At 69.4% G+C, this 12,125-nt stretch overlaps 1 protein-coding gene across 1 annotated transcript; it reads right to left on the bottom strand.

The window, feature by feature from the left end:
* Window positions 1–226: 226 nt before the first annotated feature.
* PELP1 (proline, glutamate and leucine rich protein 1) lies at window positions 227–12,027 on the bottom strand. The gene is made up of 18 exons (XM_044417155.1): window positions 11,952–12,027; window positions 10,846–10,951; window positions 10,556–10,705; window positions 10,383–10,454; window positions 10,229–10,288; window positions 9,833–9,983; window positions 9,023–9,152; window positions 8,854–8,941; window positions 8,081–8,169; window positions 7,868–7,984; window positions 7,160–7,310; window positions 6,945–7,077; window positions 6,268–6,752; window positions 5,628–5,834; window positions 4,927–5,439; window positions 4,590–4,841; window positions 3,506–4,285; window positions 227–476 (listed from the first exon to the last, which is right to left on the bottom strand). The coding sequence occupies exons 1-18, from the start codon at window positions 11,960–11,962 to the stop codon at window positions 384–386; spliced, it is 3,588 nt and encodes a 1,195-aa protein (XP_044273090.1). The 5' UTR covers window positions 11,963–12,027; the 3' UTR covers window positions 227–383.
* Window positions 12,028–12,125: the final 98 nt, after the last annotated feature.

The raw sequence follows: 12,125 nt of genomic DNA, 5'->3' as shown, positions 1-12,125 counted from the left end.
AAAGAGGGTCCCCCCACACTGTGCAGTGGCGCCCCTTCTGCCGAGCAGCCCTTGCAGGGGGGGCTGGGGGCAGCAGCACTCGCCCACCCTGGCCAGGCAAAGGGGCGCCTGCACAGCCCCGGAGGCCCCCCATGCCTGCCAAGCAGCCCCCCGGCATGGCGGGCCTTGGCTCCCGTGCCCCACCAGACCCCACGTGCCACGCGCCTCTGCCGCTTGGCTCATGTGCTCGCAGGGAAATCTTTATTGAACATTTTTGGTAATGTAAAAACATTCCCAGCCCAAACCCAAAATACAAATGAGTGCCCTGGGGGGGGGGGGGAGGCAGCCCTTCTGGGCTGGGCAGAGTCCTCTTCTCAGCCTCTCAAAGCCCCGGCGGAGCCGCCTCAGGAAGACGCCTCGGGGGGGCTCCTCTCCTCATCGGGCGGGCAGTCCACAAAGTCAGCCAGCATGGCTTCCGTCTCGTCCACCGCGGCAGCCTGCGAGGGGAGAAGGGAGCTGGCTCACCTACCGCTGGCGCGGCCACCCTCCCAGGACGGCCACTCCGTCTGGCACACGCCCGGGCCCCCCGAGGGCAAGCTGGCGCACCTGCCCGGAAGGCGAGCCGCTCGGCTGCACCGCATCGCCCGCCCCCTCTGGGCGGCACATCCACACATGGAGCGGGGAGCCGAGCGCGAGGCCGACGTGGAGGCCCCGGGGGCCGGAGCGGAGGGGGAGGGTCTCCCAAGGCGGGCGGGGGCGGGAATTCCTGAAGCAGGGGGCAGCGGGGGGAGCCACGTCTGCGCATGGCTTAGCCGAAACCCCTACGAGGAGGCAGCCCCACATGGAGCCAGCAGGGGGGCCGGGCCGGACGGCACCCCCAGCGGCGAGGGAGCGCGGAGGACAAGCTCGCGCAGCGCTCTGGGGCGGGACGCCGCTGGGGCAGAGCTGCACGTCGAGTGGGTGGCCTGCGCGGGGGCGAGAGGAACGAGCCCCACACCTGGAACACGCGATGCACGAACCGAGCCAAAGCGGAAGCTAGGAAGCAGGAAGCGCACGGCCAAGCGCTGCGCCACGCGGGGAAAGCTAAGGCCAGGCAGAGTTTTGCTCTGGCAATGGCAAGCCCAGAAGGAACGGCGCGCTCTCTTGCGGAGGCAACCCAGAGCAGAGACGAGGGGGGGGCTGCGACGCCACGCTGGAGCACACAGCGGCCAAACTTCGTGGAAGACCGAGAGCATCTGCTGAAGGCGGGCACTGGACATTTTCAGGCAGGTGTCCAAGAGGAAGAGAAGACATGCGGCTCCTCAAAGGGCAGAGGAAAAGTAGGACATGGAGCTGCATCAAATGCTGGGAGAATCTGGTCCAGCAGCCCGAGAAAAAGCAGTGAACAGCTGAAAGAATTCTGTGAAGCCGGTGATTTTAGCAATCAAAAATCAGAGGAAAGCGGAAAAACTTCACTCACAAATGCACAGTGAGAGCATACAACTTAAGGAGCATTCCTGAAAATTTTAAAGTCCACATAAAGAACAGATTTAAGACGGAACTCAGTTTGCCACGACCCAGAACTATGGACAGAAACCAGACTTGATTAGGGAGGGATGCCAAGGGACGATTCCTGTGGCAAGAAGGAGAAACCGAGGTGGGTGCCCGAAGCACAACTGCTGAGAGCAGGCGAGAAGGAAAGGGGGCAGGAGGGTCTGGACCTGGAATGCAACTTTGGAGCGGCCATCATGCCAAGGTGAAAAGAACAATCACAACGGCCAGTGCAAAGAAAGAGCTGAGAACAACGAAACGGGAGCCTTTTCCAGCAGATCCAAGAAATCAAAGGCATGCGAAAAGGCCACCGGGAAGAAAATGGGGAGAAAACGGAAAGCGCGTCCAGAAGAGCGATTCAGAAGAAATGTGAGGACGGCAGGCACCTTCCAAGAGGAATCCTGTGATGAGGAGGCTCCGCGTTGGAAAGCGCAATGAAAGCCGCTCGGGAAGTGGCTGGAGTAAAGCAGCGGCAGAAGCAGCCAAGCTGCAGGGAAGGAATCGGTTCCGATCCGAAGAAAATGCCGACGCACATGGGAAACACACAAAGGTCCGTGAACTGGAAGCATTCGATTCGATGTGGATTCCGATCCCCGAGAAGGGAGATGCGCAGGAGTGCACCGGCCATGGGGCCGCTGCGCAAATTTCCCGCGGAGGCGGAGCGACGCTCCAGGTGCCGCAAGGAAGGCTCTTGCCCCGTGTGGAGCGAGAAATGCGGGCGCTCAGCTGGGCTCCGAAAAGCAGCCGCACCCGGATCGCGCCACAGGACGCACCGGCCGCTGGAGCGCACCAGGGAGTTTCGAAGAAAACCAGCCTGCGTTTCTGTGCTTTGCAGGCTGCAGTCAAAGCCTCGGATGGTCCGGCTTACGAGCAGCTACACAGATGGTCCCGAAAGGAACGGCATGCCCGGCACCTGGCTGGCCCGAGGCCAACCTGCCTTGGGGACAAGCAGCGACTTGCGAGGAGACAAGACGGAGGAGCCAGACGTTTGCGACGTGCGAAGTCATCGGACCCAAGCCGAGATCAGGCCGCTCGCGTGTTCCGATCAGCATGCCTGGTGTGAAAGCCGGCAGGGAGAAAGCCGGCGGGGAAAACGGACGCGTTCCAACCACGCTGCTGGCGGAGCAGTTTGGGAACACCCCGGGCTGGCCGGCAACCAGCGGGTGGGTCCCGGGCGCTTCCCGGAAGCAGGCAAGACAAAACGGGAGCATCGCAGGCGCATGTGGAGAAGGCAGCCGGGCCGGGAGCGTCAAAGGCAGAAGGCGCGAGGGGGGCCCAGGGCAAGGGGACCGGCTCCGCCATGGACGCCACAGCCCTGGGCTCCCACAGGCCGGGCCGGGCCGGGCCGCATGCATGCCTGCAGGGCGCCTGCGGGGCAGACGGCTCCACACACAACATCTATCGACAGCTGTCAACACGTGTTACACGCGCGCGCGCGCGCACACACACACACAAGAGGGGTGGAAGGGCCTCTGTGTCGGCCTCTGTGTCGGCCCGGCAGGGGGCGAAGCTGCTGGGCACGCGTTGCGCCGGGAGGACTCCAGCCTCTCCGGAAGCAGAACCCCTTTAAGGCCTCCGAAGGGTCTCGGCGTTTCCTTGGAAGGGGGGCAGGTTAGGTTCCCCTGGTAAACCTCCATGGGCCACGGCCCAGGAAGAACCAAGAAGCCCCCCGGGTGATCCCAGACCGCCGGCAGGTCGCACGCCCCCGCAGGGAGACACCCGCCGGCCTGCCTGCCCGCGGGGCGCCTCAGCTCACGCCTTCCCGGGGGCCACCCGCCCACCGCCGCCCCGCACCCAGCCCGAGCGGTCCCGGCTGTGGGTCGCTCTCCCCCTCGGCCAGAGCTGCAGGAGCACCGCTCGCCGGGGCGGGGAGGCCGAGGACCGGGCACGAGAGCTGGGGCTTCCAGTGCCGCCAGGCAGCGGCGGACGCCATGGGGCAGCCCGGGGTGGCCGGGGAGCCCGCTCGCCCGCCCGCCTGCCCGCCCCAGGCTCTCACCTCCGGCTCCTCCTCCGGCACGTGCCCGCCCAGCGCCGGCAGCTGCTCCTCCGCCTCGCCCTGCGGGGCCCGGGCCTCGGGGCCGGCTTCTGCGGGTCCTCCGGCATGCCCCGCGGGGCCGCGCTCCCCCTCCGGATCCTGGGGGGCAGCAGCAAAGGGGGGCCCCCCGGCCATGGGCCGCTCCTGCTCCTCCGCAAGCTCCTCCGGATCCGTGAAGGCGGTGGCGGGCAGGGTGGGGGGCTCCTGCGCAGGGGAAGGGGGCAGGGGCAGGGGCGGGGGCAGCAGTTCCTCCACCGCGCTCGTGGGCACGGGGGGCTCCTCCGCCTTCCTCAGCAGCGCGTCCCCCGCGGTCCTGCCCACCTCGCGTGTCCCCGCGGCCGCCTCCTCCTCGCCCTCCTGCCCGCCGCTGCCGTCCTCGGGGGCGTGGAAGGCTTCCTCCTCCACCTCCATGAGCAGCCCGGCCCCCTCCTCCTCCTCCTCCCCCTCCCCGCCTTCCTCCTCCCCCACCAGTTTGGGGAGCTCCTCTTTCATGGGCATCAGCGCCGGGGGCTCTCCACCGTTCCCGTGGGGCAGAGTGGGCAGCGGTGGCGCCCCCTCCTCCTCCTCCTCCGTCAGGCCCTCTTCCTCCTCCTCTTCCTCCTCCTCCTCCTCTTCCTCCTCCTCCTCTGTCATGCACTCCTCTTCATCAAATTCATCTTCCTCTTCCTCTTCCTCATCCATCTCTTCTATCTCCTCTTCCAGCTCATCAAACTCCCCCTCGTCCTCCTCAAACTCTTCTTCCTGGTCAGAGAGACGGAGGCAGCGAGAACCCCCTTACCCACACGCCCAGCAGGCGCCCACCGGGCCGGCCCAGGCCCAGCCCCAGCCCCAGCTTCCCCTGGGGCAGGCGGTCTCCGAGGGGGCCCCTGAGGCCAAGGGCCAGCACCCAGCGGGGGCCCCCCGCCTCCCCCAGAGCAAGTGCACCAGGAGAGGGGCGCAGAGGGGAGGGGAGGCTGGGGGACGCAGCCGGGGGCCAGGTGGGGGGTGCTCCAAGGCCGCCACTGGCCCGGGGGTGCTGAGGGAAGCCCACCCTGCGAGCACCCACCTCCTCTTCCTCGTCGAAGTACTCGTCCTCGGGGAAGTCCTCCTCCTCCTCGTCCTCGTCCTCCTCCTCGTCCTCCTCGCTGCTGTTGATGTTGATGACGGTGGGGTCCTCCTCGGCGTGGGCCGGGAGCAGCGCTTCAGCCGCCACGGGCACGGGGGAGGGCGGGAGGGTCGCGGCGGCCGCGGTGGCCACGGCGGGCGGCGTGTGAGCCCCCAGCGGCAGGGCCAGGGGGGCGGGGGGCTCCAGGGGGACCTCCTCGGCGACCGGAGGGGGGGGGGTGGGGGCGGCGGGGGGGGGCCGGGGGCGGCGGCGGGAGAGGGGCCGGCGCTGCCGCCACTGCCGCCACGGCGCCGGCGCCGCCGGGCCCCCTGCCCAGCTGCCCCTTGGGCATGATGACCACGCTGTCGTCGGAGTCGCTCTCCAGCGAGATCTCCACGTCCTCCTCCTCCTCCTTGTCGTAGTGGATGAAGACGGAGCGCCGCAGCTTGGCGCCCGCGGCCAGTGCGGCGGCCTCTGCCGCGCCCCCGGGGGAGGGCAGCACGGCGGGCTCCTCGGGGGCCAGGCGGGGCGGCAGCTGGGCCAGGGCCAGCGGGGGCAGGGGCAGGCCCAGGGAGCCGGCCGGGGGGGCTGCGGAGGGGGGCGCCGGGGGCGACGCAGGGGGCGGGAGCCGGGGGGGCGGGAAGGGCAGCGGGGGCGCCGAGCGGAACGGGGAGGCCGTGGCCGGGGAGATCTCGGACGAGGAGCCCGGCGGCGGGGCCGGCGGCCCGGGCAGCGGGACCTGGAGGGCCGGCACCCGGGGGTGCAGCAGGGCGTTGCAGACGACCAGGGCCTCGGAGCAGAAGGACGACACCTGCAAGAGAGGCGGCCACCCGCCCTGAGGAGGCGCCCCGGACACCCCGACGTGGGCAGCCACCGGGCAGGAGCCCCGGAGGACCGGGCCACTTGCCCCGGGAGCAGCAGGGTGGGCGCGCCCGGCCGGGCCGGGCCCCGCAGCACCAGCCCACGGGACGGGGACGGGGACGGGGACGGAGGCCTCACCTGCAGACTGGGGTCGGCGCAGCCCTGTTTCAGCAGCCACAGGGCGCAGTGCAGCGGCGGCGGGCAGGCGGGGGCCGGGGCCAGCACCAGGGCCAGCAGCAGGCGGAAGAGCTCCCGGCGGCAGGCGGCGCTCGCGTAGGGGGACCCCGGCAGGGGCTCGGCCTGGCCCAGCCGGATCAGCAGCGGGATCACCAGCTCCTGCAGCCTCTGCGTGGGGTTCAAGCAGGGGGCTCGGGGGCTGCGCCGCACGAGGCCGCTGCGCCCGCCAAGCCGGGGGACCGGCGGCCGCGGGGAGGCGGGGGCTGCGGGAGGGACTCCCCCCTCAAGTCCCCGGGGTGCTGCCGGGTGAGAGCGACCCAGGGCCCCCCGGGAGGCCTCCTCACGGCCCGCTCTCCGGCAGGGGCCCCTGGGGCAGCCCAGCCGGCACCCGCCTGAGGGCTGTGCCGGGAGAACGCCAGCGAGGGGCCCGGGAAAGGCGGGACCAGACCGGCAGACCTCCCACGCCGCACCCCCTACCTGCCCGCCAGGTGCCCAGGCACCGAGCTCCCTCCCAGTCTCACCACGGGCACCCCAGACTCCCGCCCAGAGGCAGGCACCCCAAGCACGCCCCGGCTGGCAGAGGGGGCTGCCGCCCGCTCACCTTGTGGGGCTGCTCCTTGATGAGGGTTCCGCCGAGCAGGACGATCCGGCTCAGGCCTGGAAGAGCGGGCAGTTGCTCTGGGGGGTCCGGGAGGCGCCACAGCCCGGGCCAGCCACCCCCTCCGGAGAAGCTGTGTGGCACTCGCTCGTGGAAGGGGCGGGGGCGGATGCTGGCTGGGGGACCTCCATCCTCTCGCCCTCCTGCAAGCCGCACGGACGGGCACGCAGGCTGTCCCTCCACCGTCGCAAGAAATGCACCGGCAGGGTGGAAACCAGGAAGAGCCACGGCGGGCGGGCGGGCACAGGCCTCTCTCGCCCAGTGCTCCGCTCCGGCAGGGCTCAAGCCGCCTTGCGTGGGAAACCCCCACCGGGATGCGAGCCACGCTGCCCCCTCCGCACGGCTGGTAGATGCGGGCCCGCCGTGCCCAGCTGAGGCGAGAGAAGGGCGTGACTGGGAGGGGGGCTCATCTGCCAGGACCGCCGGGACTGCAGGGCCCCGCAGTCCCGGCCTTGGAACCCCCCGACAGGGCCGTCCCCCAACCCTCTCTGCCTGCCTGCCCCCTTCCACCCCAGAGGATGAAGCGAGAGCAGGACGGCGAGGGGGGGGTCTGCTTGGGGCTCCGCCTTGCTCTCGGCTTGCCCACCCGCGCCTCCCTGCGGCACCGAGGGGCTCCTGACCTTGCAGTGCGGCCAGGCACACGTCGCTGTTGGCCCGCGGGTCGTGCTTGTGGTGCAGGGGCCCCAGGCCGGCCAGCTTCGGCTTCTTGGGGGCGCTGGGCCGCCGGTCGGGGCCGGGGGCGCTCTCGCGCAGCTGCAAGGCAGGAAGGAGACCGCTCGCCAGGGCCGCCCCAAGGGGCCGGGGGCCGGCGGGGAATGCGTGCGGGGGGGCTCACCTTGAGCGTGTCCGTGGGGGGGCTGATGTCGCTGAGCAGGTGCCCCAGCAGGGCCTCGCTCTGCGTCCCGTGGCCCTGCAGGAGCCCCGACGCCGCCCCAGCCACCTGCGCCCACAGGTCCAGGACCTGGTAAAGCCGCGTGCGGACGGCGCTGGGGCGAGACAAGAGGGGGGGGTCAGGCTGCCGGCACTTGCCCACGCAGCACCCTGGCCGCCACATCTGGCACGGAGCGTGTCCTCCGGCGAGGACGAGGGGGCGCGGGCGCAAGCACATGCTCGCAAAGAGGGAGAAGTGGCGACGTGCCGGCCTGCGTCGCCACCAAAGCCGCTGCTCTGCTCTCGGGGCGCTGCAGGAACCACCGCCCCTAAATCGGCCTTTGCTGTCCAGGCGCACCAGCTGATGCGCAAACAGGATGGCGGCTGTCCACGAAGAGGCCAGCCCTCTCCCACGCCGTTCCGGGCGACAGGAATCAGGCAGCCGGAGGAGAGCAGCGGCGCCCGTTGTGGCGCCCGTCGCGGCACCCGAGCCAGGCGGGGGGAGGCCCCCGCTTTCCTTCACGCCCTGCCACAGCAGCTCCGAGAAGGGCTCCGGCAGACGGGCAGATTCCCGCGCCGAGGGCAGGGGCCGTTCGCCAGGGGCAGGGCAGGGAGTCTGTGCCCGGGGCCAGGCAGTTCCCCCACACCCCTCGTGGCACCCCCGGAGGCAAACCTGTACGGGCGCTCCTGCCCCGCGGGGACGAGATCCCGCCCGGCACTCCACGCGGTCAGGACCTGGGGGAACAGGCGGCACAGGGTGCCTCCGAAGCGCACCAGCCGAGGGCCGCACCTGCGACGGAAAGAAGCAAGACGAGGGCAGGCTGGTCAGGACGGGAGGCCCCCGCCCCGGGAACGTGGTGGGCCCTGGCCGCCCCCCCCGACTCACGCCAAGATGAGTGCAAACAGCAGATCCAGGCTCTCCAGGTGGACGGAGTGCAGGAACAGCATTCGGAGCGGTCCGTCACCAAACCAGCTCTAGAGGGGGCCGGGGCAGGGAGGGGAAGACCATCAGCAGAGGACCGACACATCCCGTGGAGAACGCCCCGGCCCACCCACGCTTTGCAGAAGCCTTTCCCTGTGCCAGCCCCCCGGGCTTCCTAGAGGACCTCAGACACCGCGTTTTGACGTGTTCTGTTCCAGCACGTCTTAAAATAAAAAACTAATAAAAAGTATCAGTGCGTCTGCAGATCTTCGTCTCATCTTTAAACGGGTGGCGGGAAGTTCTTGGACAAGCTGGGAAGAGGTGTGTCTGCAGTAAAATTCCCAGGGGACCCCGCAGCCTCCTGAGAGCACCCCAGGACCGTTCCCAGCAGTGTGGCCCTTCGCCAAGCCTGCCCAGGAATCAGCCCCACGCCGTGGCTGACGGCCGGAGCCCGCGATGCCATGAGAGCTGCTGCTGCAGCCAAGAAGCGGCTCCGCTGGGGGCTCCCAGGCCGCGTCCGTCAGGTCGCGAATGTGCAGCACCCGACGGCTCAAAGGCAGGGTAGCGCTGCCGCGTCAGCCCAGGCTCACGAAGCAGCTGCCCGGGGAGACGCTCCTTCGAGCACCCCGAGCCCAGGAGGGTCCTCCCGCCCCGGCAGGGCCGGGCAGTCACTCGGAGAGTCCTCCGGCGCTGCGGAAGGCGACCTTTGGCGGGGCTCCCTGTCTCAAGCCACTCACAATGTTTTTCATGGAGATATCCAGGGCGCGGCAAATGAAATCCAGGATGTCCTGGACTGGCACCGTCACGGGGGCCACAAACTCGTTGCTGAAAAAACAAACGAGGCAGCGGGTGATCCAAAGCCCCCGCACAAGGTCTGTGTGACGGAGGCGGGGGCCGGGGCCTCACCTGAGCATCCTGCAGAGGCATTTTGCCAAACCCGAGAAGCGCTGCTTCAGGTGGAGGACGAAATTTGTCTCGCCCTCCTCTGGTGCTGGCAGTGGGATCTCCATGCCGGGCCCTTCGTAATGCAGGGGGTCTGGCGGGGAAAAGGGCGCATCAGAGCTCACTGGTTGCATGCCGTGAGCGGAGGAGCCGGCTGGAGCTGGGGGTCAGACTAGATGGGCCGGGAGCCCCTTCTGACTCGCTCCGCTTCTATGTTTGTCTGCCCTTGATCTCTCCCTGCAGTCCTGCTTAAGCCAGACTGCCAGCTAATCCAGAAAATTCCAGAAAGTGTGGGATAAAAGAAGTTCCCACAATGAAAAAGCACCGCTTCAAAAAGCAAACGAGGATCGGATAACCACGCTGCTATATTTTTAAGCACGTGACTCAAGTTGTTAGAGCGGGTCGGGCAGAGCGAGCCGGCTGGCAGCGAGCAAAACACATGGCCGGGCTGAATCAAGCAAACCGGTTGCCTCGTTCCCTGCCACGCTTTAACAGCGTGCAAATGACTTCGGTGTGGAATCACTACCAAAAGGCCCAAGCTCATCAACAAGGCAGTTAACGTAATTGCTCCCAAGGGAACCGGTTGTAAAGGCGAGCACCAGGGAGCTCGGGACTCCAGCTGCCACGGAGGAGGGGCTGGCCGGCCACGCCACCTCGCCTTGTTTTCGCCGCTTCCCGGAAAGCGCCTCCCTGCTGCGGATCACGGCCCAGGCAGCTCCGCCCGTGCTCGGCTCCCCAGCCGGCCGGCCGCACGCACCTGTCTCCCGCACGCACCTGTCTCCGCGCCCTCGTAGAGGGTCCCCATCAGGCTGTGCAGCGTGGCCAGGAGGCAGTGGGCCTGCTGCTCCCAGCACTCGGTGTACTTCAGCCCCTGGGTGAAGCCGGCACCCAGCGAGGGCAGGAGGGCGTAGCACTCGCAGGCGAGCTGGGGGGGCAAGGCAGAGGCCGTGGGGCAGCACGCCAGGCCTGGGAGGGGCCCGGCCGAGGGCGGGAGGGCGCGGGGAGAACGCAGCCCCCCCCCCCGGTACTTCTCAGCCAGCAACAGGCCCGCTGAGGAAACCCCCCCGACTCGGACACTCCCGGGGCTCCAGTCAAGGAAGGTGGCCGAGGGGGCAGTGAGCCTGCTCCAGCCCAGGGGCCGGGAACGGACGGGGGGCCAAGGGGCCTTACCTGCTGCACCTGCGGCGTTTCGGCATCTACCCGGGAGAGGAAATACGCGGCCAGTTTACCCTGGAGGGAGCAAGTCCGGTCAGAAGGGGTCCGAGGGGCCGCGGGCCGCCCGCTCCGTCCCGCCGCCGCCGCCTCCACACAGGCGCGCACTTACTCGCAAGGAGCCACAGGCCCGGGGATAGAACATCATGCACGCTTTGCTCCCTTCCAAGGCAGACAGCTGGCACTGGAAGCGGAAGAGGGGGGGTTCAGCAAGGGGGCGCCGCCGTGGGGCCCGGAAGGGCCGGCGGCTGCCGCAAGGGGTCCCCACCGCGGCGAAGGTCTCACCTCCGGCCGGAGGGCCAGCAAAGACGTGAGGAGCCCGGGGACGTGGTTGGTGCTGATGTCGCGGGCCAGCTCCGGGAGCTGGCAGGAGCACTCCAGCAGGTCCCGCAGGACGAGGACAGCCAGCTCCATGGTGGGTGCCGGATCCTGGGACTGGCGGGGAGAAGGCGGGGAGGGGGTGCGGACTCCCGTCAGCCTTCCCAGGCACAGCCAGCAGCCCCCAGGCCGCTGGGCACCTGCCGGGCCACAGAAAGGGCCTCCTGTGTGGCCCTGTGGGCCAGCCGCCCCCCCACCTGGATGAGGTGCTGCAGGCTCCGGAGCCAGCTCAGGCAGTTCTGGCTGAACGTTTCGGTGGTGCTCTCGGTCACCAGCAGAGAGAGGAGGCAGAGGCCCTCAAACCTGCAGGGCGGACGGCAGAAAGGATAGGAGCGTAGCACCGGGTCGGGCCGCCGCCTGGGCACCAGACCCGCACCCCTCCTGGCACCTCCCAGCCACCCAACATGTGCCCACAGGAGGCCGCCCCACGTGCCTGCCCCACTGAGAAAGGGCCGCCAACTGGGAGGCCAGGGGCCCGCACAACTCGGGGTCATGGTGCCCCCTGGACTCCAAGACAGAGGCCCGATGCAGCACCACGGGGGGTTCGGGGGGCTCCGCGAAGGGCACCATGGAGGGACATAAGATGGTGAACTGTGCAAACCAAGAGGAAAAGCTTGACAGGCCTGGAGCCCAGCAGGGTGTTCCCACAGCGCTGACGGCCGGGAAATTCAGGTCAGCGCAAAGGAAGGTCAAGCTTTGGAATTCGCTGCCACAAGATCGACCAGGGACCCCCGCCGGGACCGCCATGAAAGGCACTGGGCAAATGCCTGCCCACGGCTGCCGGCCCCGAAGGCACTGCGCCGCCTCCTGCAGCAGGAGCCGCTCCCCTTGGTGCACCAGCCGCCGGGCGTGGGGGCGCAGAGCAGCCTCCCACGGGCACGGGGAGAGCGGGACCCCTGGCCCAGGCCGCCTGGCACGGTCAGCACTGGCCGGCAGCTGCAGGGCCTTCCCCGCCAGAGCCAGGGACGGGGCCTGGGAGCAGCCCTGGCCCTGCCACCACACCGAGCCGGGACCCAGGGCCGGCGCCACGGCTCAGGACGCCGAAGCTGGGCATCGCGGGCCTCCCACTGCTTCCAAAGGGCGCGGGCGGCTCAGAGGAACGGATCCTGTGCCGCAGGTGACCAGCACAAGCCGGGGCCCTGCGGGTGTCCTGGCCACCCGCTCCCGAACCCGATTCTTCCTGCTGGGGCTGATGGGACGCGTGGGCACCCGCTCCGAGGACAGGGAAGTGCGCGGCTGGGTGGGCAGCGGTCTGCCCACCCAGCTTCCCGCACCGGGAGGAGCAGCCCGTCCCAGCACTCACCGGGTCTTCATGGAGCCCAGCCGGGCGTTGCTGATGCTCACCAGGCCCCCGAGGGTGGGCGATGCCTGGGGGGGAGAGGGAGGCGCTCAGCAGGGGCACACGCCCCGGAGCCCCTCCCCAGGCGGCGGCAGCAGCGAGCCAGCCCGTTCGCCCGCCCGGAAGCCCTGCCCTGCG

This window comes from Varanus komodoensis, unplaced genomic scaffold (assembly GCF_004798865.1).
Source record: "Varanus komodoensis strain SLA01 unplaced genomic scaffold, ASM479886v1 scaffold87, whole genome shotgun sequence".
Taxonomy (NCBI): Eukaryota; Metazoa; Chordata; class Lepidosauria; order Squamata; family Varanidae; genus Varanus; species Varanus komodoensis.
Note: the sequence above shows the minus strand (reverse complement) of the source record. Positions and strands in the feature narration are given on the sequence as shown.

What these genes read in the sequence shown, in the direction of transcription:
- PELP1 (XM_044417155.1), bottom strand. An exon ending in CTACGAGGGCGCGGAGACAG is followed by an intron (nt 9,153 to 9,832) that starts GTGCGTGCGGGA and finishes TTTCCCCGCCAG; the next exon opens with ACCCCCTGCATTACGAAGGG. An exon ending in GGGCAGGAGCGCCCGTACAG is followed by an intron (nt 7,311 to 7,867) that starts GTTTGCCTCCGG and finishes GTCTCGCCCCAG; the next exon opens with CGCCGTCCGCACGCGGCTTT.